Below are 25,028 nucleotides of genomic sequence, written 5' to 3'. Positions count from 1 at the left end.
AAAGTCTAAGAAACATGGGAGGAAATCCCGTGCATTGCGTTTTGGTAGGCTCGGGGAAACGGAAATAATCTTGCTGAAACTCGCCCACGTTCGTTACAAGATTCCAAGCACACTAAAATTACCCGATCTTAATGACAAGTGGAAGCGTTCAAGTGCCTTTGCACGCCACGTTTTAGCCACACATGACCCCGCAACGAGGGGCGGCGAACCTGCTTGAGTTGCTCGGCAGGGGTTGCGTGCAGCTCGAAAAATTGGTTGGACACCAAAGCGCATCCCGGATCAGCCGCCACAGGTACAAAAGGACCTGCCCAACCCACCCAAAGGTTGGCTCATTGCTTTGCGACTGCCGGCACTCCTTTTCGTCAGTGCGTCGATACAACATCCCAACCCACAAATCCGGCATTACATCATCATCCACTTCTTCGCACCTCTCCCATCCCGTCTAACCTTGACTCCTTCCGACAGGAACTTAAACCTTGGCATCTTTGTACCACTTGTCTCATTCCTGTTCATACGAACCGTCGCCTCATATCAGTTCTGGTTGGCTGTTTTCTCCGGTTACCTGGGAAAGCAGTGGCTCGAGCTTGAACGTCGACCCACATTCGTCCCGCAACACACGATTCCAGGCTACCGGAGCTTGGACCACCAGCCCACTGTGCCCCACGCAAGCGGCTGCTACGCTAACCATTCTTGGTTCAGCGCCCCACGCTTTCTGCAGCTTGTCCGCCGTCGCATTCGCCTTCTGGGAGCTTGCATCGCGACACCCGCGCAGACAGAGCCGACAGTTATCGACCGCGGTACACGGTACACAGAACCTGTGCGCGCCACTGCGCGATGGGTGATCCAACCGACTTGGGCACCGGTTTCATTCGAGTATTGGGAGGCTACTGCGTGAGTGACCCAGGTTCATCTCTTCGCCATTATTATAAATTTATCCTTTTAGTCTTGGCTTTTCTTTTCTTTTTCTTTTTTTTTGCCCGGCAACGCGATTAACAATGTTCAACCCCGCGGGCAGGCTCAACGCGCGAACAACGGCCGAATCCATTAAACCCTACCGTCGCAAATCTCGACCAGTCCTTCCCTCGTCGACACTATGTCAAAAACCGTCCGGCTGGGGAGCCGGCTACGGTACCCCATCACCGTCGTCAAGCTCCACAAAAAACCCGGGGACAGGATAAAGAAACAAGAAACCCTCATGGAATATTCGTTCAAATGGTGGAAGGAGGTTGGCGACTCCATCCGTGGCGAGACCTGGAAAGAAGAGCAGACGACCATCGTGACATGGGACTCCCCGAGCGATGGCGAGCTGAGGCACTGGCTCATCCGCGAAGGCCAGCACATCGTGTCCGACACGCCAGCTATGGAGGTCAAGGAGGATTGCCCACACGAGATCCAATTCCAGGGCCTCTGCGGCATGTGCGGCAAGGATATGACCGAAGTCAACTGGGCGACCGAGACTAGCGACACGGCGCGTGCTCCCATCAACATGGTGCACGACCAGACTAACCTGACCGTCAGCGCGGTTCAAGCTCAGCGCACAGAACAGGAGCTTCAGCGGCGCCTCCTCAAGAGCCGCAAACTGAGCTTGGTAGTCGATCTGGACCAAACCATCATCCAGGCCTGCATCGACCCAACCGTGGGCGAGTGGCAGAAGGACCCAACCAACCCGAACCACGAGTTGGCCAAGGAGGTCAAGAGCTTCCAGCTGGACGACGGTCCGACCGACTTGGCGCGACGATGCTGGTACTACATCAAGATGCGCCCGGGGCTCCAGGACTTCTTGAAGCGCATCGCCGAGATGTACGAGCTGCATGTCTACACCATGGGTACGCGCGCATACGCACAGAATGTGGCACGCGTTGTTGACCCAGACAAGAAGCTATTCGGTAACCGCGTCATCAGCCGCGACGAGAACGGCAATATCTTCGCCAAGAGCCTGCACCGGCTCTTCCCAGTCAGCACTCACATGGTGGCCATTATCGACGACCGGTCCGACGTCTGGCCGCGTAACCGACCTAACCTGATCAAGGTCTCGCCTTACGAGTTTTTCAAGGGCATCGGGGATATCAACTCCAACCTCTTACCGAAGCGCCAGGACCTGCTCACGTCGGGCGCGACGGCCAACGGGGCGAAGAAGGGGAAGAAGAGCAAAGCATCCGAGAACCAAGAGGTCGCCGTCGCCGGAACCGACGACGGCGCGTTGACACAACAGCAGGTCGAGGAGCAGGAGCGCGCGCTCGAGAAGCAGATCAAGGACAGGCCGCTCCAGGTGCTCCAAGAGCAGCTCGATCGTGAGGACGAAGAGGCTGAGAAGGCGACCGTTCAATCGGATGACGGTTCCGAGTCACGCTCGTCGTCCCCTGCTCCACAGCGCCATCGCGTCTTGCAGGACGACGACGAGGAGCTCAAGTATCTCGAGCAGCACCTCACCGCCCTCCATCGGGCCTTTTACGACGAGTACGACAGAAAGCGAGCGGCGCATGATTCGTCCGCCGACGTCGACCTCGACTCAGTGCCAGACGCCGGGCGTATTCTCGACCAGCTCAAGAGCACAGTCCTACAGGGCAAGAAGATTGTCCTGTCTGGCTTACTGCCAAGGGACATCAACATATACCGCTCCGAGCTCGGCCTCCAGATCATGTCCTTCGGCGCGGAGCTCCTCACCAAGGTCAGCCGAGATGTGACACACCTCGTCGTCAATGCCGCGCAGCCGGGTAGGGAGAAGCTCCTCCAAGCCCGGCGGCGACCTCACATCAAGATTGTCAGCCAGGAATGGCTAGCTGCCTGCTTCAGCCAGTGGAAGGCCGTCGACGAGTCGCCTTACCTCTTCACGGCGCGCCTCGTCGAAGAGGACGATCCGGAACACAAGCAGCTCATCGCCAGTGACGAGGACGAAGACGAGGTTGAAGACACGGACACCGAAGCCGACAGCAGCGGCAGAGGCCTCAACGGTGAAACTAATGGCACCAGTCCCAGGTTAAAACTCATATCCCCGACCGGCCAGACCCACACGTTCAAGCTAAAGAAGAATGGCGAATCCGCCGACGACGAAGAGAGCGACCCGGGCGATGATGATGATGATGATGAGGAAATTGAGGAGGGCCTCCTCCCCGATGATCTTCCCGACGGCCAGTCGTCGCCCATCGACGGGCTCAAGACATTCAACTGGGGCTCGGCGGACGAGGAGCTAGCCGAGTTTCTGGCGAGTGGGTCGGACGACGATGACGAGGACGAGGACGAAGATGAGGACGAAGAAGGCGACGGCGATGACGGCGAGGGCGAGGGTGAGAAGGATGGCGACGACAACGGGCCCCGCGCCGAAGAGGACGAAGACGAGTTCGGCTCCTCGTCGCTGGGGGAGGAGGATGGTCGGAGGAGGAGGAGTAAAAGTGCTAGCCCGTCCACTGGTGGTGGTGGTGGCAGTAGCAAGAAGAGGAAGGATCGTGACGAAGACGACGATGACGGTGGAGATGGCGAGGGTGAAGGCCAAGGGGGAAATGGCACGCCTGCGAAGCGCCTGCGCAGGACGGAGAGCCAACACGGGTCGTCGCTGCGGAGTCTCTATCGTGCGGGGGAGAATGGGAGCAGCTTGCCGACGCCGGGCAGATCGGACAGGCAGGATGCGGAGATGGAGGGCACGGAGGACAGTGCCGTGGAGGAGGAGGGTGACGAGGTGGAGGGAGAAGAGGACGAGGAGATGGAGTTTGATGTCGCCGAGCTCGAGGCCGAGTTCGAGGCCGAGTTTGGCAAAGCCGAGGCCGAACTGGAGGCTCAGATGGCCGCCGAAGAGACGACGTCTGGCGCTGAAGGGGATGTGGGTACGGAGAATGGCTAGTAGGCCCTCCTAATTCCCGTGAAGGAAAGGATGTTTTGAGGAACAACGGGTCCGAGATATGTTGTGTTTTTCTTTTTTTTTTTTTTTTTTTCTACGGCGCTTTGTGTTACATACATATGGGACCAGCGTGGGCGGGTTGTTGGACGGAGTTGACTGAGATTTATCGTGCAGATTATGTATTGTAGCCCGTAATGCACTGGCATCTTTACAGCCTCGAATTTTGACATTTATACTCCTCAGACTCGCGGACTTGGTATATGTGTTCCGTACTTGTCACGGACTTCAGTTGTTGCTGTGCACGAATAGAGTACCAGCGTCCCGGGAGTAGATTGGCGTTATTTGGCCCCCACTCTTCCTCCTTACGTAATCATGGATCCCGCCACCAATCGAAACCTCGCCGAAGCAGCGCCATCGTTCAATTGAAGCTCGAGCTCGGGAACTTAGAGCGACGACGTCAATTGCGCCAATTCGACCGTCCGCAGCAGAGCACAACTCCCGGGCCTCGACCAGGACCTAGAGGAGTTAGATTGATTCGAACCAGCGACCGCCCGACGCCCAATCGACGCGATTCCGAAGCCCGGACGGGTGATCTACGAGAGCGCGACGGTTCAGAAGGGGGAAAAAGAATAACAGACGCCCACCATGCCGCAGGATATGCCGCCCGCTGGCGGCTATGAAGCCGTTCAGTACAAGGTGGGTTTGTTTGTCTTTGGATTCATTTCTGAAATGGGGTGGCTCCGAGCTTGAAGTCGTGAATCGAGCCGCGAGAAACGGTTGCGAGGTTTACCGGGAAGTTGATGCCTCGACGCGCCTGCGCGGCCGGGGAAGTGGTGTCCAAAACGATGAACAGATGGATGGGAGAGAGTTCTTCCGGCGGTGAAGATATGTGATCTCGCGGGCTGCAGCGCAGAATAAGAAGTCAGGGAGGGAGAGGAGCGATGCTGGTTGAGAAAGATCGGGAGCGTCTGATTAGGCGGCAGTGCGAGGGCCGCGGCTTGCGTGGCTGAAGCTGTCCTTGGAAAGCAGATCGTTGGAGAAGGGAGGGAAACAGCAAGCTCTCACCAGCGGATGCAACACCAACTCGACACCGTCTTCCAAGCACAAAAAGCTAACGTTCCATCGCCACAGCGCAACCTCCCCTCGCGCGGCCTGTTCCGCCCCAGGCCCCTCCTCGCCGGAAGCGCACTGCTTATGCTTTTTGGCTGGTACAAGCTTGTCGTCGGCATTCGCGAGCAAAAGTACGTCTTCATTCCCTCCTCCCCCTCCCTCCCCCAACCCCCCTTCTCTCCTTTCCCGGAGCTGCCCGCGGCCGTGTGACTGTACTCTAACATCCAGCAGCGAACTCGCCCGCGAGAAGATGTGGGCTCGCATCCACCTGATCCCGCTCCTGCAGGCCGAAGAGGACCGCGACCAGGTCCGGAGGCACCTGGCCGACCAGGCGAGAGAGAAGGAGCTTCTCGGGGAGAACATCAAGGTCTATCACTCGGACCGGTAAGTTTCCGCTTTCATTTCTATTGTTCATCTCTCTTCCCCTGTTACCGCCATTTTCGACGCAGCAAGGTACTAATGCGGCTGGCAGGTTTGTCCGGCCCACGTTTGGAGTAACACCTGCGAACGTTACCAAGGACTAAGTTGAGATGGTTGATACGGGGGTGGTGAGCTCTATCAACGGATTACAGCTCTTTGGCAGAACGGAGAGCAATTCATGTTCCGATAGATGCCCGGAGCTACGAGCTTCTGGGTGGATGTAAATAATCGGTGGTAGATGGATGAAAGAAAGGGTTTTGGCACGATTTTGTCCGCCTGCTCGCGTCGAACGTTGCTCATCAACAGTGAACGCGACTAATGCCATCGAGAGCAGTTATCTATTTGGCTTTATGCAAATATTTGGCTTTGGCCGACGATATACCTACCTCAACGAAATTGACGTAACCGAGCAGAAGCGGATCCCGGAGATAGCCTTCATCGATGCTCATGAGGCACGGTGGAACTGGGTGACCAAAGCATCACCAGCCCACCGAATTCCGGCCCGGATCCCATACGTAGTACATGCTCAATCCAGAAAACCACAGGAGCGGTGCTCTGTGCTATGTGTTACATCCCAACCCTTGCCGTTCTGCTGGCATGGTAGGTATAGAGGCGATAGATCTAGTTGCATCAATGCTCTCGAGAAAGGGATGTGGCCCTTGAAGATCATTGCTACCGTCTACGTGTCTCATGTCAATTGCAGCAGAACCCGGCACAACACAACCAGAGAAGAAACAAGTTCCACCCGACCTATTACCGTATCCTAACAACCATATAGCCCCAGTGCCAGCCTCCCGCGCCGAACGCCCGCAACGCACGTTGCAACGCCAACTAACCACCGAAGGTTTGAAACAAAAGCCATTCTACGCTGGAGCCTGGACCACCTTGAACCCTTCCGACACCAGCTTCGTGATGTCGTCGTTCTTGTGCTGCAACAGGCTGAGCGCAAATGCAACATCGTTCCATTGCCGCTCATTTTCACACCGCGGCAGTCTGGCGGCCAGCTTGTCCGCCAACTGCTTGGCGTGCTTGTCCTATTTTTCGGCATTAGCATTCGACAATTCACATGCGTGCCAACACGCAAGAACAAAACGGCGGTCGCAGCTCACCTTCTCCACAAACCCGAGCAAGAAGCGAACGATTCTCCGGAAACTCTCTTCGTCAATCCGACGATCGGCAGACAACAGACTGAACATGTCGACAAAGTGATTATACACGGCATTGTCCTTGGTGCTGAGCTCGGTAAAGAACATGCGCGCGAGGTCGGCGATCCGCTTGTCCTCGTCCTCGAGACATTTGGCCATCTCGCCCAGCTGGCCCTTGACCTTGACCTGGCCGGCCAGGATAAGGAACGTCAGCGTCATCAGGCAGGTCCGCTTGACCATGGGCTCCGGGTCAGCCAGGCGGCGATACAGGAAGTCCGTGTTCTCGTCGATCAGGTGGTTAAAGCAGACGGCCATGTCTCCGAGAGCGATGACGGCGTTGCTGCGCACCGTCGCGTCCGTGGAGCGCTCCATGATGGTGATGAGCAGCGGGAGATTGGCCTCGCAATACTCGGACGAGACGCACATGAGCTTGGCGAGGCACAGGGTCGCGGCTTGCTGGAGGTTGCGGTCGCGGTACGTGGTGTTGTTGGCGCATATCTCGCTGACCATAGGTCCGAAGTGAGCGAGCAGCGAGTTGGGGCCGTAGAGGAGCTCGCGCTCACGGATGTGCGCCATGGCCTCTGTAAAGTCGTCCTCAGTCGTGCCGCCAATCAGGTCGAGCTCGTCGCCCTCGTCGCCAACCTTGGATTTGTCCTTGGCATGGGAGACGGAGCGCCGGCTGGAAGTGCTTGCGCCGAGAGAGGACCGGCCGTTGGCTGCGGCGGACTTTTCCTTCTCCTGTTTGCGGCGCTTGAAGTCGAGTTCGCAGAGTTCGAGGTGCACGATCTGTTTGATCGCAACGTGCCCGACAATGAAGAGGAGCTGGGAGAGGCCAACCGTGTTGTTTTTGTTATCTTTCTTGGGCGGGCTAGCAGGCGTTTGCTGCGACGCAGGGACGGTGGGATCGCCTTCTCCACCTTCGGCCGGGGAGGAAGGGCTGGGAGCCGGCTGGGTCTCGTCGCGAGAAGCGGGACGAGAGCTGGGCTGTGAGCCCGCAGGCGAATTCGTGCGAGAAAAGACGGCCCTCGTCTTGCGGCGGATGAGTTCTGAGCAGAGGACGTCTGGGTGTCTGGAGAGCGTGTAAATGGCGTTGATAGCCTGCTCAGCCACGCCATACCACTCCTTGCTATCAGTAGGCACCTCGGTGATGGCAGCCAGACGGACCAGCACGGCGTGGTCATTTGGCAGCCTGGAGAACTTGGTGGTGGACTCCTTCGTTTGGCGACCAGTAGGGTTGATCCGACGCAGAGCGATGCAGGTGTACTTGGCGAGCTGCAAGTCGGCGCGGCCGTGAGCTCCAAGCCCAGTGCGCAGCATTGTCTCTATCTCGCCGACGACAATTTCCGGACTTGCGGTGGCGAGCATGCCCAGCACAATGATGGCACCTCGCCTTTGCTTCCTAGAGATCTCCCGCCTCTGCACACCATACACCTGCCACAACTTGGCAATGACAAGATCTGGGATCATGCCTTGCTTCATCATGGTGCTCAGCAGCTGCTCGAGCGATGTGAGTTCGGCAGGGGTCGCGCCAAAAGTCAAGCTCATCATGTTCCTCGCAATGTAATTGGCGGCATCGTTGGGGCTGAAGCTGTCAGGAGCTTCAAAGAAGAGTCTCTTGTAACATTCGATGAGGTGCGTTTGGACACCCTTGCCTTCGTCACTGTTGCCCTTCGTCCAGATGAGCCGAAGCATGCGGCGAATGCCGACCTTGTTTTGCTCGATATTGTATGCGTCGCCGATTTCGAAGTAGTCCATGGCTTCGATGACTTCGCTCTTATTCCTGGAGCCGAGGAGCTGGCATATTATCCCAGTCGCCTCATGAAGAACGTCAATGAACTTCAGCGCTTCGGTGTAGTACCGCTTGGTGAGGGTGAGCTTCTCGATTGCCTCGGAGGTAGCTGCTTCCTCTTGAGCTTTCTGTATGGCGGCCATCTTTTCCTCCTCGGTCATTTCGGCAGCCTGCTTTCTCGGGGACTCGATTTGGGTGGCATCGTCAAGCAAGCCCTGATCTACCGTCGTGTTTCCATTGTTGCCGTCGAGACCTGGTGCATCAACAGGCGGCTTCAGGGCGTTGAGCTCTGCATCGACCTTGTCCAGGCGCTCCTGCCAGTCCTTCCTCGCGAGCTGTGCGCCATGAAGGGCAGTGAAGGGATGTGTGCGAATCAGGGTGGCAAGCAACTTGATGGCATTCCTCCTGACGTGGCTGCTCTTGTCCTCGAGGCTACGGCAGGCCAGTTCGGCCGCCCGTTGCCTCCGCTTCGGGAACTTTTGTTCCAGCTCGCAGAGCTTGATATAGACCTGGATTGTTCTGCACCGACAATACGGATTGATGTCGAGGAAACGCTCTTCGAGCACGTCAAAGAACGCGTTCATCTGCGACTTGTGGTTCTCGCCTCGCTCCTCCGATTTGCTGAGGTGGGCGAGCATGTTGCCAAAAACCTCAATCAGGGCGCAGCGCAAGGTGTACGACTATGCCTGTCAGTGTACGGCTCCAACCGTCTGCCGGTGTACACAACATACCTCACTATCCAGCTGCTTCGCCAACAGGGTAACCTGCTTGATGACCAACCTAGGGGCCAACTCAGACAGTCTAACCATGAAGGCCGAAACAGACTTTGGCCCCTTGGTGTCATTGCTGTTGAACTCCTTGTTGCTGAGTTCTCGCAAGATTTCATCCGCCAGTTGTGGGTAATCGTATTGCTCCGCCAGAATGTGCAGGAACTCGGCCATGGGTTCCGACAGGTGCTCAAAGTACGTCAGATTCTGGACAATGGAAATTTGCGCAGCTAGGAAGAGTCAGCGTTTCGCTCGGCTAGGTGCACAGCGAACCCACCGTATCCGTGTCCATGGTGCTTGACGGCGATGCAGAGCACTTTGAAGACGTGCATCCGAATGCTGGTGCTCTTGACGCGCTGCTCGCTCTCGAGGATCATGTACACGGGGCGGGTGAGCAGTCCGATGAAAGTGTCGCGCTCCGACGTCGTCAGGAAAATCTTGGCCAGTTTTAACCTCAGCACCTTGCACATTGTGTTCAGTGCGGTTTCCAACTGTGCAGTCGAATCCCACGTCCCGTCTTTGCCGAGATCCTTCCTGCTCTTGGGCTTCCCGCGACCCCTCGTGGGCACCGTTGTCGACGACTTCTCGGCAGCCTTGGTCTCCACGGCGGCAATGGTCCACTGCAACAGAAAGCCGTACATCTCGAGGAGCTGCTTGTGGTGCGCGATGAGCTCTTGCTCGTCCGACTCGAGGTCATGGTGGATGACGTCGGCCTCGGCGGCCAGCCCGGATGTGATCAGGTCAAAGATCTTGCTCAGAGCGTGCGCCGAGAGGAAGGAGGTGTACCTGGATTGTTTGAACAGCTCAGAATCAGGATCGCTTAAAAGACGGTCTGCGGCGCCAGAACCCAGAGCACGCGCGGGCTGGGCAGGGTTGTGTGTGTGGTCTGCCAGCATCGGCGTGTCTCTATCGGATGGTGTGAGGGGAACAGAGGAGATGGGTGCACACTTTAGAAGAAACTGCAGCGAGTCAAAGATGCTGCTACGTGTGATGGCATCTGGGTTCTCGGCCACAGCGTCCACGATGGGGTTCAGGACCGCGTTGATCACAGCGTTATCGGTCAGCGAGTCGGGGTCATTCTCGCAGTCAAGGAGCGCGCTGTCGGCCTCGGGCGTCGGGATTCCGGCAGGATCGCTCATATAATGCTTGAGCGCATCGTTGATGTCGAAGTTGACGCTGTCCATGGCGGACAACGGCCGATGAGGGCTGTCGCGGGGAGGGCCAGTTGGAAATGTTGTGGGAAAAAGACCGAAAAAAAAAAGAAAGAAACCACTTGTTTCACTAAATAAGGTAATTAAGAATTTTTATCGTGGCTGCGGGCTGTCACGGTTGATGCACGAGTCGGCTGCCCGCACTTGGCACTTGTTGTGTTGTCGCTGTTGTTGTCGCACAGCAAACACAGATTCGGCCCCTCCCTCGTTGGGTTCCTGCAGCGCTTTGTGCAGTGTGGGGGGATCCCTAGCAACGGCGCAATTTGTTTGTTGACCTCAAGCGGCTGCAGCCAGTCGCGTTCCTTGCGGGTGGTCGCGTCTCTGGATGGCCCGTGCTGTGTGCCCCTCCAAGATCTGCCTTTCAGCGCAAAGTTCCCTTCCATTCCTCATTCCTCGATGCAGAAACGTTTCCGATCCAAAGTCACACACTCCTTGGTTCTGCACCGCAGACACGCCAATTGGCCCGGCTTTTGGGCAAACTGGCATATCGCATCCTGCGAGCTTTGCAGCATCCTACGGCTCACGCACCACCAATAGCCCTCGCCTGCTTTGGCCGAGTGGAGAGAGCGTCTACCTCTTTTTTCCATTTTTCCTTGCGGGTCTCACTTTGCAACTTCCGACAGTCGACGAGCGCCCGTCATGGCGACAGTCATGCCTTCACGTAGCCGCCACGTGGACTCCTTTCAAGCAGATTCCCAGTCGTTCCGAATCCATGAAGATGCACCCTCCACCGAAGACACAGAGATGAACGAGAGCGCTCTGCAGGACGAGGACGAGGCAGAACAAGAGAACGAGCCGCTCGAGGAGGATGGCCAGAACTCGGATTATTCAGATAGCTCAGAAGACGAGCCGCCAGACGACGACAGCCACTTCCAGCAAGACATGGTGAAGCTGCAGAATGCCTTTGTGGGATTTCGGCAAAAGTACCGTCTGATCAAGCGGATTGGTGAAGGTCGGCATCTTCCGTCCCGTCTCCCATCACGCGCTGGGATGCTGGAACTAACGTTACGTGTACTCTAGGAACCTTCTCGACCGTATACAAAGCCGAGGACTTGGCCTACGACAAATACGACAACTCGTGGGATCCGGACAAGGAGCTAGACAAGTGGACGCCGCCCCCGTTGAAGAACTCCGCCAGCCAGTCCGGCACAGCCCCGAGCCACGAGTCCCAACCACAACGCCGTCGCAAACCCAAATATGTGGCCATCAAGAAGATCTATGTCACGTCCTCTCCAAGCCGCATCCTCAACGAGCTGGAGCTTCTGCACGACCTACGCGGATGCGACTCGGTATGCCCCCTCATCACCGCTTTCCGCTCCACAGACCAGGTGGTCGCCATCCTCCCCTATTTTCGACATGCAGACTTCCGCGACTACTTCCGTAAAATGACGGTGCCGGACATGGCGATCTACCTGCGGTCACTCTTTACCGCACTAGCGAGCGTGCACTCTCACAACATTCTCCACCGCGACATTAAACCGACAAACTTTTTGTACGACCCGGAGACCCGCCGCGGCGTCCTGGTCGATTTCGGCCTTGCCGAGCGTGAGGGGTACGACTGCAGACCGTGTGTCTGCCACGACGACCCCGTAGCCCGCAAGGCGAAGCTACGGCCGCTGATCAGCAGTGAGAAGAAGGGCGCATACCTTCGGGAGGATACGCGCCCCGCGCGGCGGGCGAACCGCGCGGGCACGCGGGGGTTCCGGGCGCCCGAAGTACTCTTCAAGTGCACGGAGCAGACTACCAAGATTGACATCTGGAGCGCCGGGGTCATCCTGCTGACCATCTTATCCCGGCGGTTCCCCTTCTTCAACTCAGCCGACGACGTTGAGGCGATGATTGAGATCGCCACTATTTTCGGGCGGCAACGCATGCAAGCTGCTGCTCTACTACACGGGTGCATGCTAGAGACGACGATCCCTACCATCGGGAGGTCCGGTTTCAGTTTTGAGGGTATCATCTTGTGGAGCACCGGACGGAGCGAAACCAATGATAAGCTCAGTGATGACGAGAAGCTTGCCATTCAGTTTCTCTCGCGGTGCATGGAACTAGACCCAAGCCGACGCATTAGCGCCGAGGATGCATTGAAGCACCCGTTCCTGCGGATGGGACTCGACGAGTCGGTGGATGCAGCGAGTAATACCGGCGATGACGACGAAATGGACATGTTGAAGGCTTGAGCGGGCATTATCTGGGAGTTGGGCGTTACTTGACTGTATCATCATCTAGGAGCATGCTCTGGTAGGGTTGTCTGGAGTTCCGTGCATCATTTGATATCCCATTGTTGAACGTATTGCTTCCGCATCTCTCTGCTCCTTCTGAGGCACGTGACTTGCTGTAATCTGTACCCCAGCGCTTAAATAACCAGTTTCAAAAGGCCGCCCCATAGTTAATAACACATCCAGCCGGCACCTTCCCAGCCAAACAATTGGGGAGCACTCTTTCTCTCTATAATTAATTTTTTCTCACCCCCCAGACCGAACCAGGAGTTGAAAATGAACGAAATCGGCCCCAAATGCCCTCCAACGTCCCAACCAACTTTCACCATCCTTACACACCTTACGATGTGCAACTCGAATTCATGCGCACCGTTTATGATGTCCTCGAAAAGGGGGATGGCCAAGTCGGTATCCTAGAGAGTCCAACTGGCACGGTATGTACCCTAAATAACTTTCCGCAGTCAAATTTCAGTTTCATCGAACCATGTCTGTAATTACCAAAAAAAAAAAAAGAAATATAAACCAAAGGGTCCAATACTGACCGGGGTCTCTAATTAATCGCGAATGAAACAAAAAAGGGGAAATCCCTCTCCCTGATCTGCGCCACCCTCACCTGGCTGCGCGCCCACAAGCGCAGCCGGTACGAGGCCTCGTTCGAGGCCGTCTCGGCCGGCATGCGGGGCGAGCCCGAGTGGATGGTGGAGGCGGCTCTGCGGCGGAAGCGGGAGGAGCTCGCGCGGGAGTGGGAGGAACGCGAGAGGGCGCTGGAGAGGGTGCGGGCCCGGGAGCGGGAGGCCGAGAGGGAGGCGGCGAGGGAGGGCGGCGGGCGGCGGAAGCGGGCGAGGGTCGGCGACGACGACGGTGGCGGCGGTCACGCCGAGGCGGACAAGAGGAGGAGCGAAGAGGTCGACGAGGAGAGGGAGTTCCTGATTGCCGACTGGGAGGGGGACGCCGATGGTGAGAGCGGATGGGAGGACGGTCTGAGCAGGGAGACGAGGGCGTTGATGGAGAAGGTCGGGCTTGGTGGCGGCAAGAGGAGGGACGAGACAGAGGACGAGGTGATAGAAGAAGAAGTCAAGGTGAGTTTTTTTTTTTTTTTTTCAATTTTCTTTTCATTTTCTCTCTCTTCTTCACTTTCTGTCTTCTCTGAAAAGTTAGAAGAGAGAGAAAAAAACATGGGCATGACGAACCACTGGACTAACTTTTTCAGATCTACTATACTTCGCGCACCCACTCGCAGCTGACACAGTTCATCTCGGAGCTGCGGCGGCCGGCGTTTCCCGCGTCGATTCCAGACGGGGTGATATCCTCCAGCGGAAGAGGTGATGAGAAGCCCGGAAAAGAAACAGTCAAGCAGGTTCCCCTATCATCGAGGCAGAAGCTATGCATCAACCCTTCGGTTGCGCGGCTCGGGTCGCTATCTGGCATCAATGACCGGTGCACCGAGCTTCAGCAGTCAGCGGCCAAAGAGAGATGCCCGTTCATGCCGAATAGCGAGAACCTAAAGCAGACACATGAGTTCCGGGACGCAGCGTTGGCGACAGTTCCCGATATCGAAGACCTGTACCGCGTTGGCAAGGAGCTGCAAGTGTGTCCGTACTACGCCTCTCGGACTGCAATCCCCGGGGCCGAAGTCGTCACGCTGCCTTACCCCCTCTTGCTGCAGAAGAGCGCCAGAGATGCCCTCGGCATCACACTCGAAGGAAACGTTGTCATTATCGACGAGGCACACAACATCATGGACGCGGTTGCCAATGTCTACGCTGCCGAGATCTGCTTGAGTGAGCTGCGGCGAGCGAGGCAGATGCTGGGAATCTATGTGAAACGGTTCGGCAAGAAGCTGAAAGGGGAGAACCGTGTTATGGTTGCGCAGGTGGGCAGGGTGGTCGAGTCACTAAGCGAATGCCTGAACGGGCAGCTCAGTGCCAAGGTAACACGAAGTCTCTCTCTCTCTCTCGTTCGTCACGAACGAGGCAAGCAAAGCTGACAGGCATAATAACGTAGGGAGACCAAGGTATTGTCGACCCGAACACGGTGTTGAAGGCGCGCGGCGCAGACCAAATCAATCTGTACCAACTGATCAAGTACATTCAGGAATCCAAGCTGGCATACAAGGTCCAAAGTTACCTCGCCCACACAGAAAACGACCAAGAAGCTTCATCTGCGGGGGGCGGCGAGCGCGGATCGTCGTCAACACCGGTGCTCCATACTCTTGTATCCTTCTTGACCGCACTTACAAACCTCAGTGCCGAGGGTCGGATATTCTACGAAAAGCTCGCCGAGAACCAGGGGGATATCAAACTCTCCTACCTCTTACTGTCTCCGACGCATGCCTTCTCATCCATCGCATCAGCGGCAAGAGCTGTCATCCTCGCCGGGGGTACAATGTCACCGTTTGAAGACTACAAGATGCACCTCTTCCCAGCTTTGCCGTCACACAAGATCACCACTCTGAGCTGCGGCCACGTTATTCCGGCGTCCAACCTCTTTTGCTGGACTCTCTCCTCCATTAAGCCAACTCCGTCAGGCGATCCGAGCGCTTCGGACTGTTTCGAATTCAGTTTCCAAAGACGCCAGGAGCCAGCCATGATCCGCCAACTCGGCCTTGTCCTCCTCAACATCTGTTCTGTCGTCCCGGACGGGGTGGTCGTCTTCTTCCCGAGCTACGGCTACCTCGACCAGGTCGTGGCCGCATGGCAGACGCAGGAAGCCGGAACAGGCGCCACCACCACCACCACACAACAACCAACGCTGTGGGACCGCCTCGCCGCGAAGAAGGCCGTCTTCCGGGAGACCAAGGGGGCCACCAGCGAGGACATCCTCCAGCAATACAGCACCGCCGTCCTGTCGCCGCGGCAGCCCGATAGGAGGAACCCAGCCGACAAGCCTCCTCCGCCGGGTGGGCGGGGCGCTCTCCTGCTCAGCGTGGTGGGCGGCAAGCTCTCGGAGGGCATCAATTTCTCCGACCGGCTGGGCCGCTGCGTCGTCGTGGTCGGCCTGCCCTACCCCAACGTCCACGCTCCCGACTGGAAAGCGAGGCTCGAGTACGTCGAGTCGACGGCGCTGGCACGGCTCGTCGGTGGCGGCGGCGATGGCGGTGATGGCGGTGATGATGATGATGGCCAACCGGGAGGAGCGAGAGAGGAGGCGGCGGCGACGGCGGCGCGGGCGCAGGCGAAGCAGGCGGCGAGGGAGTTCTACGAGAACACGTGCATGAGGGCGGTGAACCAGAGCATCGGGCGGGCGATCCGGCACCGCGGGGACTACGCGGCGGTGGTGCTCGTCGATCGGCGGTTTAGCACGGAGCGGATCAGGGGGAAGCTGCCCGGCTGGATCCGGGCGGGAATGGTGCAGGGTGCGGAAGCGAAAGGGCTGCAGGGGCTTATGGGGGGATTAAACCTGTTCTTCAAGGGAAAGAGGGAGCAGGCGTGACGTTGGAGAATGGGTAATAATCGGGAAGAAGGGTGAGGAGGGGTGGGGGGGAGGGGCAGAGAGCGATTAAATCATATAATTAACATATTGGTAGAAAGTAATAAGAGAGGAAGGAGCGAAGACGTGGAAAATGTGTTAAGAGTATGAAAAGCCGGCAAGAAGAAAGGAGGGAGAAAGACCAAACAAGGACGATGAGAAAGGCATGAAAAAAAAATTCGTCGAACTCCCTTCAACAGCCACGATTCCTAATCATCACTGGGTTACTCAACCTCCTCCCTCTTGTGGCGCCTCCTCTCAATTTAATAGATGGTATTAGGTCACGTACACAAAGAATACTACTTTAATACAACATGCCGTGGTTTAGCGGCTACGGTTACAAGTGGCGACCATGGGGCGGCGGGTTCGGGACATGGAATAATTAATTAATTAGATGGTTTGTTATTGATGAACGCACTACCTTACCTAGCCACTCATGCTGGCGTGGTGCTTCATACTTCATACAAAGTCAATCTGTGCAGCGCACGCCACATCTTTCTTCACCGGTTGCGGCCGAGTGTGTCGCATTATAGACAGAGTACCATGGTACAGTGGCTGGGAGGAGAATGCCAGGAGCGGAGAGATCTGCGGTGCCGCGCATCACTGTACTCATGCGCTCGGTCTTTGCTGTGCAGCCACTCCGTGTTGCTGTCGTGCCCTTCTTGAGCACCCCTGAACCCTTGAACCCAACCCCCCCCCCCCCAAAAAAAAAAAAAATAAATAAATAAAATAAAACAAAGGCCTGCATGATTCTCCAGTGTAGCGTGTGGAGCACTGTCCAACGGGAGCCTGCCTCATCTGTGCGGTTTTCGTTTCCGGTAAAGCCGGGTGGAGCTGGCCATTGTCAATGTCGTACCGCGTGCTGCGTGATAGCTTGGTGCGCGGTGTTGTAGTGTATGTAATCCGTACTAGTGGCCGCATGGAAGGCTTCCAGAAGTTCCCAAACCCAACGGCCGGCCAACCGCACCAACCACTGCTACTTTGGGATTTCGAGGCGAGGGCCCCCTACCAGAGTAGTGTCGGGGGTTGGGGGGAGGCTGGGAATTTGGCCACTCCATCACTCCGTGCCCATGCCCTAAGTACTCGACGACGGTGGATGGCTCTTTCAGATATACTATGTAATGAGGAAAACATACCGGTGATTCGGAGCCATACTGTTTCAAGCAAAGAAGAAGAAAAACTTGGAGTGTTCTGCCTGGTTCTCCACTACCTTACGGCATCTGCGTCTGCACGCGCTTTTTCTCTCCTTATCCCCTCACTTTTGCCCCCTTGGACTCCAACATCCCCGCATACACCAACCGCGTAGTATTTCGCTCTTGCGGCTACTACTCCGCACAGTTAACGCCAGCTTTGAGTCCTTCCGCTCATAGTGCATATATGTGCGGAGTATGGACATGTGAATTCGTACTGGACAAGTATGTCCGTACTTGGTAGTGTATGTTCGAAGTAATATACGGAGTATGCAGTTAGTTAATCATGTAGGTACTGTGATACATTCCCCAGGATGTTCAAGCTTCCCCGCCAAGAAGTTGTACTGAAGGAATCCTGGGGTAAACCCCTTGGCGCCGGGCCTGACGGGGTCTAGCTCTGCGGAGACGACCTCCCGAGATCACATGAGCAAATTTGCGGCCTCGCGCGAAGAAGGGAAACGAACCCCTCTTGATGGCGAGAGCCGACAGTTTCCTCTCGTGCGCAGGACAGGACACGAGTTCAGTCTCGGAGACCGCCCCTGGAAACCTGCAGTCCCGGACCAGATCCTCAACATATCACGGTCCTGACTCCGGAGCGTGCCCGGCCGGCTTGAGGAGCGGCCCCTTGCCCATGCATTGAAACGCAGCGGACCGGACAAAGCTCACATACGGAAAAGTACTGGGCTGGATTAACTAGCTGGGAAGCCCCTTTCCCAATCTTTAACCGGACCCGAATCCACCCTCTCATCAGTCCGCGACGGGCGCACCGGTCTTTTTTTTTTTTTTCCTAATTGATTTTATTTTATTGTTATTCGTTTTTTTTCTCTCCTGCAACACGCGCTTCCCAATCCCGCCCGAATGCGACGACTTACACAGGAGCGTTGACCTCTCGATAACGGCATTTCTTATTTCTTATTAACCGACGTCGAAAGAGTGGAGCTGACGGCATTCCTTGGTTCCAAAGTGACCCCCGGCGACGGCAGCCCCAGGTGCTCGGTTTCTGTGGGTTCGCCATCACATTTGCCTAAATTCAACCGGTCCACAACCACCGCTACCACCGTGCCGTACGCCGCGCCGCCAGCAGGCCAGCAGCCCGCGATCAGCGCCGCGGGCGCTGTGCCGCACCCCATGGTCGGCCTCTACGACGACCCGTTCGCCTACGACGGCGCCGACTTCACCACCTTTCTGGGGCCGGACCAGTTCGCCGCCGGATCCTCCCCCGAGGACGTCCACCTCCACTCGGCCACGGAACCGCACTTTCCCGCCTCCGTCCATGCCGCCCTCAACAAGGGGCCAGGACACCCAGGAGCGACCCCGCCGCCGCTTCATCATCCCCATTCTCTTCACCAACCACCCTACCTCGCCTCGCCCACCGACCCGCTCGGCCCGGGCGGCTTCGACCACCACCACCATGCCCTCCCGCGGTCCGTAGCGGCGCCCACAACCAGCTATAACCCTGCCCAGCCGCAGCAGCAGCAGCAGCCCGGCGACAATTCCACCACCACCACCACCACCACCACCACCACCGGCAGCGGTAGTAGTAGTAGCAGCAGCGACGAGGACCTGCGGGCGCTGCTGCAGCAGGCGACGCGGGAGCGCGACGAGGCGCGGATGCAGCTGAGCACGGCGCGCAACGAGCTGTACGCGGCCCGGCAGCTGGGCAAGCGGCTGCGGGCCGAGCGCGACGAGGCCCGCGCCCAGGCCGAGTTCCTCGGCGCCGAGCGCGCCAAGCTCCGCCAGGCCGAGGCCCGCCTCCGCCGCGAGCGCAACGAGGCCCGCCTCGCCGTCCTCGCCCTCAAGGCCGGCGTCCCCGGTCCCGTGCCCGGTCTGGCCGCCGCGTCGGTCGTCGGCCCTCCTCCTGCTGCTGCTGCTGCTGCTGCTGCTGTTACTGCGGGTGGGGTTATGGCGCAGGGAAAGAGAGTCAGCGGCGGTGGTGGTGGTGGCTTGGTCGTAGGAGGAGGGGTCGCTGGCGCCGGTGCTGGTGCAGGTGTTAGTGCGGGTGTTGGTGCGGGTGCGAGTGGGATGGAGAGTCAGGGGGAAGACTCAGGCGAGTCCCCGCCCATGGGGATGGATTTCATGATGATGGGCATGGAGCAATGCTGATTTCTATGGGCGGGCGAGGGGGAAAAAGGGAGAATGGTGGTGCGAGATACCAAAATTTGGGGGCGTTAGGAACGCGGGCAAGTTTCTATGAATCAATTACATGGGGTGGAGTTCAAGCCTGATTTCTGGTTTTTCTCTTTGGCAGTTTTGCTTGGTGTAATTTTTTCCCCTTTCTTTTCGGGTTATGCACAACTTGGCAAACGACGACTTTGTACGATTTTGGTTGGTTTTAATATACCTATGGACTTGCGCGAATTTCATCAATTCAAAGGAGCAGCAGGTCAGGGTCCAAGCAGATGGCAACTTGTTCAACAAGAGACCCCTCGGATGTTCGCATAGGAGCTCTCGCTTGGACAATACCTGCCTGTATTTATCGCGGAATGATGCATCTTAATTCTTTTTTGCTTAAGAAATGCTGACTTACCTAAGATACAGATACCTTCAGTGTTTTCCACGCGGTTCAGGGCTATGTATAATAATAGGCAGAAAGATGTATGGTCCTCATGGGTGGTATCAAACCAAGACAGGGGTCAATTTCCTCATCCCTTTCACAAGTTATTCACATCCCAGTGGGTGATCATTCGCACATAAACGGAAGAGAGACAAAAGTATATTCACCACTAATACCAACTGATTACCTGAGGTACTCTACAATCCCTCAAATCCAAGAAGCCACTTCCTACAACACCTTCTTAGTGCCTCAGTTGCGGTAACGACAGTCGTGTGTAGTGAGCTAGACATGAGGACCCTCCCGGTATGGGCACCAAACCCTGTTCTCTAATCATTTGTTGAAAGATCGGCACTCATGGAGTGGCGTTCAACGCAGGGATACAGCCATACTTCGATAATAAAGGTATAACCTATCCCAGTCGAGGGTCAATAGATAATTCAAGTCGGGCTGATGGCCGAGTCCCAGATCGGCGACTCCGCTGTCCCAGGGTTTCGGGCCGAGCGATGATTACGGAGGACGCGCGCGTGACATCCCTGGTTATTAGTTGGTCGAGCAGAAGAAAAACTATATACGGATTATATATATCGCTCTGCCGCTTCAGTATGGACAGGAGCGTTGCGCCCTGGCTGAGTCATAACTCCCGCCGGGTGCATATCACCCTTGGTACCATCCGTCAGGTATCGTCCAGAAAGTTATTATGTGTAGCACATGAGTTGTGCTTGTTTTGGGGAGTGGCCGGTAAGGACCGAGAGACAAGGGATGTAATATAGTCGACATCATCCGACGATTTTGTGGCTGTTTTCTAGGCCGTCATCCATCTTTTCGTGACAGCGTGACGCCTGTCACGAGTTGGATGTTCTCCGGGCCTCTCTCCAGGTCTGCGCAAGACCGTGGTTTTTCTTGGTTTTTCCTTTTCTCTCCCCTGAGTCTCGTCAAGAAACGGCCTTGTCGGACTAACGTTGATAACGACGAGTCTTGTAAGGAGCAAGAAGTCGACGACTCCATCAGGCTCGGACGCCGCGTCATTCTTCGACCCTGACTTCGGTAGTCTTGACGATCCCCCTGATCTCCGCGGCTCTCGGTGGCAGGATGACGGGTGCCTCAAGGCCCTCCCCGCTCGCTTCCCCGTTGACTCTCGCACGCTCGGCATGGACGGCACTGGCTGAGAACACCGAGACTTTACGTTCCGGGGCAATCCAGGGTCTGTTCCCCGTGTTCATCTCGAAGAACTGCCCCGAGGCAGTACTCTGCCGCAGGTACCTCCTCGTGGAGTTTCCGCTAAGCGGGAGTCGGTCGAGGGCTTTACCTGCCCGGTAGTAGTTCGCGCCCCGGTAAGGGTCGAGGGTGGTGGAGAGCTTGAGCGCTCGTCCCAGGAGCGGGCGGAGGGTCGGGGCGCAGGCGGCGATGATGCCGATATCGAGTTGAATGCTGCCTGCATGTTCAGCACCAAGGCTGTGTTCACGGATGGAGAGAGTACCTTGACTTACGATTCAAATAAGGGGGCGAATGGAAGGCTGTGCAGTGTTAGCATGGCAATTCCCAATTTTGTTTGGTAATTAGCAGTCCTAAAGTGCTCGAAAACGTACAAGGTTCCGTCGGTCTCGCGGACATAGGCAATGATGAACAGCGCCCTTGCTATGCCCAAGCCAACGGCACTAATTAATTAATTAGCTCATCGTTAGCCACGGACTTCAAGTCGAAGCGGAGATGTGGTCGTACCAGTAACCCCCACTCAAGATGGCGATTAGATATATCCTGACTCGTCTCTGGAGCTGCAGACCCCATATCAGGGGCACCGGCAGTGTGGCGAAACTGATATCGGTGAAGATGTTGCATGCTAACCACCATCAAGTTCGTGAGCGAGGGGGTCGGGCGCTCTGTTGTTTTGCGGGTACTGGAAGAACGACTCACCGGCATTGAAGAGGCCGAAGTTTCTATACATGACTCTGCTGTAACACTTTGTTCGAAGTGCCGGGTCCCATAGCCCTGCGATGGGCTTGCAGTAAGCGAGGAACGTGACGAAAGCGAAGAGCGTATAGAAACAGGTGAAACCTTTTTTTTGTTCACGATTCCAGTCAACAAACGACGAGAAGGCGAACTCTCTCCACGGATTCAGGGGGGATTGCCGCCATACCGATGAGAAGCCACAGGATCTTGGTGTACCAGTTGCCCCTGCTGAAACGCAATAGCGACAAGGCGATGGATATCTTGAGAAAGCCAAAAGCGAACGAGGCTTCCACGATGGATTGGTAGAATTGCGCTTCGATCAGCGTCAAGAAGCGCTCTGGGGGGATGGTATCCATGTGTCTCCCGTAACCGTTGTGGCATCCGACGATCCAGGAGGCAAGCCCTCCTATCCCGCACAGCTGTGGAGCAAAGCACAAGGTCAGCGGGCGACTTGATGGCGGCCATGGGATTGGCGCCGGCAGAGAGAGGTTGCGTGCGGATTCTTACCACGGCCAAGACCATAAACACATCATCCCTGCCGAACGAACGCGAGACGACGGCGCGGGTGTAGAAGCGGACCAGCGCCGTGACGAAGGCCAGGCTCCAGGCCGCGCAGACCACCCCAATAAGAAAGCCGGAGTTGTCCTCGGCGGCCCGCTCAGGGTCGACGGCGAAGATGCCGTTTTCTGACGACATGGCCACAAGGGCTGGCGACAGCATCACAGACGGCCGCCTTCGACGGTGGACAACGAAGGACAGCAGTTGGTGGGCGGAGGGTGCGAAAGAAGAAAGCGGGATGCATGTCAATATCAAGAGAGGGACAGAAATCGCGTGGGATGCCGGAAGGGGGACGAGAGGTGCCCGCACGGGAAAATAGAAAATTAGAAAAAAGAACAACAAGAAACGGAGACACACCCAAGCAACCCCAAGGCGGACTTTGCCCTCCTGCAACACCACTCGAATCACTTGAAACCTCCGCACAACAGGGTGCCGCTGGGGTCGGCCCCATCCTCGGCAGTGCTCCGAATTAACTCTAAATTGAATCTGGGGTAGCCGGCATCCACGCATGGCCGAGGACCGGATCGGAGAGCCAAACAATGGAGAGGCAAGTTCCCCAACCCCTTGGGGTCGACAGGGATAGTCCGGCACGGGGTCTGTTCCCTCCTGCTTTGGAGCTGCTACGTCAAGCGCAATACTATAAGCCGAGCAATACTGGCATTCTTGGCTGCGTATCCAGGATCGGCAGGCAGTTGGTTGCCGGCCTATGAGAACGGGGCTCCAAATGGGGGAAATGACAGATATAACAGGAATGCTAATTCTGGACACGGAGAGGAGGGGAGGGGGGGAAGGTGTGGTTTCGGGACTTTTCTGGCTAAAAGTCCCGCACCAACAAGACCGTTATTTACACGGAGGAACCAACCAGCGTCGCCGGCTGAGGTCGACATACCCGGTTATCCTACTGCCAGCTGAGCAGAACTGGTATCGGCTGCTGCTTACATGCATCTCTCCTGGGGCCAACTGCTTCTTCCCGCTTTGCGGCTGTCAAGACTTCGCATCCGTAGGGTTAATTAGGGAAATAAAAACATCAGTATCCGCTACAGGGAGGGGAGAGAGATTTTATCAGAGAATATAAGATACGAGGGTCACCCTCGGCCGCTCTTCACACGCACCCCAGCTCCTCGAACACGCCGCCGTCGGGCTCCTCCACGACGATGCGCATCCCGACCGTGATGACGCCGCCGCGCTCCACCGTGCCCATCACGCCGGCCAGCCGCCGCACGATCCGCCGCTCCTCGTCGCGCACGACGAACATCTCCTTGAGCCCCGCCCGGAACCGGTCGATCTGCGGGCACGGGTTGCGCACCCCCTGGAGCACGACGACGGCGTGGTCCCCTTGCTTGTAGTCCTCGGGCCCGTCCCGGTCTCCATCTCCGTATCCGTCTCCGTCTCCGTATCCGTCTCCGTCTCCGCGCGCACCCTCTTCGCTGGCGCCACTGCCGCCAGAGCTTCCTTCTTCCTCCGAAGGGGAAGGAGACGGAGCGGTAGTAGTAGCAGGCAAGGGCGGCAAGAAGTGCAGCCTGGTGCCGCGCCCGAGAGCCAGGAGGTCGATGCCGACGGTGGTGACGTTCTCGCCGATCTCGCCCGGCTTGACGGAGCGCTCGTCGAGGATCTCCTTGGGGATCAGGTGCACCTGCCGCAGGTTGGGCGGCGGCGGGTTGATGTGCAACCGGCTGCGGTGCTGGACGGCTGGGGGAGGAGGAAGGGGCGGGAGAGGGCTCTTGTCAGTCCTTGTCCACCTCGGGGGAAGCTGCAGAGAAGAGGGGGGCCGGCTGGTGTTCTCTTTTAGGTAGGTTTGATTTGAGGGCCCCGGAGACGGTGATAGTGGGGAGCAAGGGGAAACAACGACGGCAAAAAAAAAAAAAAAAAGAAAAAGAAAAAAAAAAGAGGGGGGCGGCGGTGGGTAATAAAAGTAAAACGTACTGACGCCGAGGTGGCAGTCGCCTTCGATTCCGAGCCCGGTAAGGAGGGTGAGTTCCTGGACGGGAGTTTTGGAGAACTCGTGAGTTGGCGACCGAGCAAGAGCGTAGACAGACATCGCGACGGCCGATGGGTTCGGGGCTATGTTCAACCCCTGATTTTCCTTGCTGACTTCAAAAGATCTCTCTGCGTGGATTAATATAGTCCCTTTGTGAGAAGGGTCGGTGGCGAACGTATTTTTGGTCTTCTAATTAGTGACGGGATAGACGGGGATTATTGATGCTGCGCCGTCAATGAGTCAAGGGCGGGGAAAGCCACCCCCAGCCGGTCTCCATGCGAGAAGAAGAATGCTACATAATTAATGATAGCCCCGGGAGCTCAAAGCGGTAAAGAAACCGCGAAGGTAAGTACCGAATAGCTAACACCTGCGATAGTGTTACAACCAGGTTTGGACTCGATCTATAACCTAAGGTCTTATATACTTTTATACGCTTTGTAATTAATACCCTGTACGGACACGTATTGGAGATTGGCCGATATTACATTTTCCATCGGCATGGCTTCGGTTAGTTTGAAGTAGTCCCTTACTCATCGAGGGAGATGCCCCGGTACCTGTGGTAGGCACATCCATGAACTTGATGTTTAACCTAATTAATTCAAATACCACAACACAACTATGTCGCGAAAGACGCGTTTGCTTTTCTCAGAGGAAGTGACTGTCCTTCGTTGCTGTATGGTTATTTCATAGACATTGCTCAGCTGCCTCCCACATAGGAGTACGGTGTACATACGTAGTACTTGCGCAGGGTAACGTTTCGAGATGGCAGGGCTTGTTGAGCCGCAAATGCAATGGACACGCACTTCCGAACGGGGTAGTGTATATCCAGACTTACAACAC

The 25,028-nt window shown here is 56.6% G+C and overlaps 8 protein-coding genes across 8 annotated transcripts; 5 read left to right on the top strand and 3 right to left on the bottom strand.

The window, feature by feature from the left end:
• The first annotated feature begins 779 nt into the window (after positions 1 to 779).
• MYCTH_2309412 (uncharacterized protein) lies at positions 780 to 4,097 on the top strand. The gene is made up of 2 exons (XM_003665490.1): positions 780 to 891; positions 1,016 to 4,097. The coding sequence occupies exon 2, from the start codon at positions 1,094 to 1,096 to the stop codon at positions 3,833 to 3,835; it is 2,742 nt and encodes a 913-aa protein (XP_003665538.1). The 5' UTR covers positions 780 to 891; positions 1,016 to 1,093; the 3' UTR covers positions 3,836 to 4,097.
• A 198-nt stretch (positions 4,098 to 4,295) lies between these two features.
• MYCTH_2095744 (uncharacterized protein) lies at positions 4,296 to 5,627 on the top strand. Its single transcript, XM_003665489.1, has 4 exons — positions 4,296 to 4,528; positions 4,964 to 5,073; positions 5,174 to 5,326; positions 5,415 to 5,627. Exons 1-4 carry the CDS (start codon positions 4,478 to 4,480, stop codon positions 5,464 to 5,466), a joined length of 366 nt encoding a protein of 121 aa, XP_003665537.1. The 5' UTR covers positions 4,296 to 4,477; the 3' UTR covers positions 5,467 to 5,627.
• A 248-nt stretch (positions 5,628 to 5,875) lies between these two features.
• On the bottom strand, positions 5,876 to 10,247 carry MYCTH_70246 (condensin component-like protein; the record flags this gene model as incomplete). Its single annotated transcript, XM_003665488.1, has 4 exons — positions 5,876 to 6,396; positions 6,472 to 8,976; positions 9,028 to 9,207; positions 9,330 to 10,247. The coding sequence occupies 4 exons, from the start codon at positions 10,245 to 10,247 to the stop codon at positions 6,226 to 6,228; spliced, it is 3,774 nt and encodes a 1,257-aa protein (XP_003665536.1). The 3' UTR covers positions 5,876 to 6,225.
• Positions 10,248 to 10,651: 404 nt separating this feature from the next.
• Positions 10,652 to 12,622, top strand: MYCTH_2309406 (uncharacterized protein). Its single transcript, XM_003665487.1, has 2 exons — positions 10,652 to 11,226; positions 11,295 to 12,622. Exons 1-2 carry the CDS (start codon positions 10,914 to 10,916, stop codon positions 12,452 to 12,454), a joined length of 1,473 nt encoding a protein of 490 aa, XP_003665535.1. The 5' UTR covers positions 10,652 to 10,913; the 3' UTR covers positions 12,455 to 12,622.
• Positions 12,623 to 13,661: 1,039 nt separating this feature from the next.
• Positions 13,662 to 15,965, top strand: MYCTH_2309404 (uncharacterized protein). The gene is made up of 2 exons (XM_003665486.1): positions 13,662 to 14,423; positions 14,498 to 15,965. The coding sequence occupies exons 1-2, from the start codon at positions 13,977 to 13,979 to the stop codon at positions 15,923 to 15,925; spliced, it is 1,875 nt and encodes a 624-aa protein (XP_003665534.1). The 5' UTR covers positions 13,662 to 13,976; the 3' UTR covers positions 15,926 to 15,965.
• Positions 15,966 to 17,951: 1,986 nt separating this feature from the next.
• On the top strand, positions 17,952 to 19,639 carry MYCTH_2309402 (uncharacterized protein). Its single transcript, XM_003665485.1, has one exon. It carries the CDS (start codon positions 18,280 to 18,282, stop codon positions 19,252 to 19,254), a length of 975 nt encoding a protein of 324 aa, XP_003665533.1. The 5' UTR covers positions 17,952 to 18,279; the 3' UTR covers positions 19,255 to 19,639.
• Positions 19,640 to 20,727: 1,088 nt separating this feature from the next.
• Positions 20,728 to 22,348, bottom strand: MYCTH_2065743 (uncharacterized protein; the record flags this gene model as incomplete). Its single annotated transcript, XM_003665484.1, is given in 5 exon segments — positions 20,728 to 21,133; positions 21,438 to 21,599; positions 21,613 to 21,757; positions 21,840 to 22,071; positions 22,160 to 22,348. 5 exon segments carry the CDS (start codon positions 22,346 to 22,348, stop codon positions 20,728 to 20,730), a joined length of 1,134 nt encoding a protein of 377 aa, XP_003665532.1.
• Positions 22,349 to 23,312: 964 nt separating this feature from the next.
• MYCTH_54141 (uncharacterized protein) lies at positions 23,313 to 24,248 on the bottom strand (the record flags this gene model as incomplete). The annotated part of the gene is made up of 3 exons (XM_003665483.1): positions 23,313 to 23,545; positions 23,648 to 23,899; positions 24,134 to 24,248. The coding sequence occupies 3 exons, from the start codon at positions 24,246 to 24,248 to the stop codon at positions 23,313 to 23,315; spliced, it is 600 nt and encodes a 199-aa protein (XP_003665531.1).
• Between the last annotated feature and the right edge of the window lie 780 nt (positions 24,249 to 25,028).

Source organism: Thermothelomyces thermophilus, chromosome 5, assembly GCF_000226095.1.
Source record: "Thermothelomyces thermophilus ATCC 42464 chromosome 5, complete sequence".
Taxonomy (NCBI): Eukaryota; Fungi; Ascomycota; class Sordariomycetes; order Sordariales; family Chaetomiaceae; genus Thermothelomyces; species Thermothelomyces thermophilus.
The sequence above is the reverse complement of the archived record's forward strand: the minus strand, read 5'-3'. Positions and strand labels throughout refer to the sequence as shown.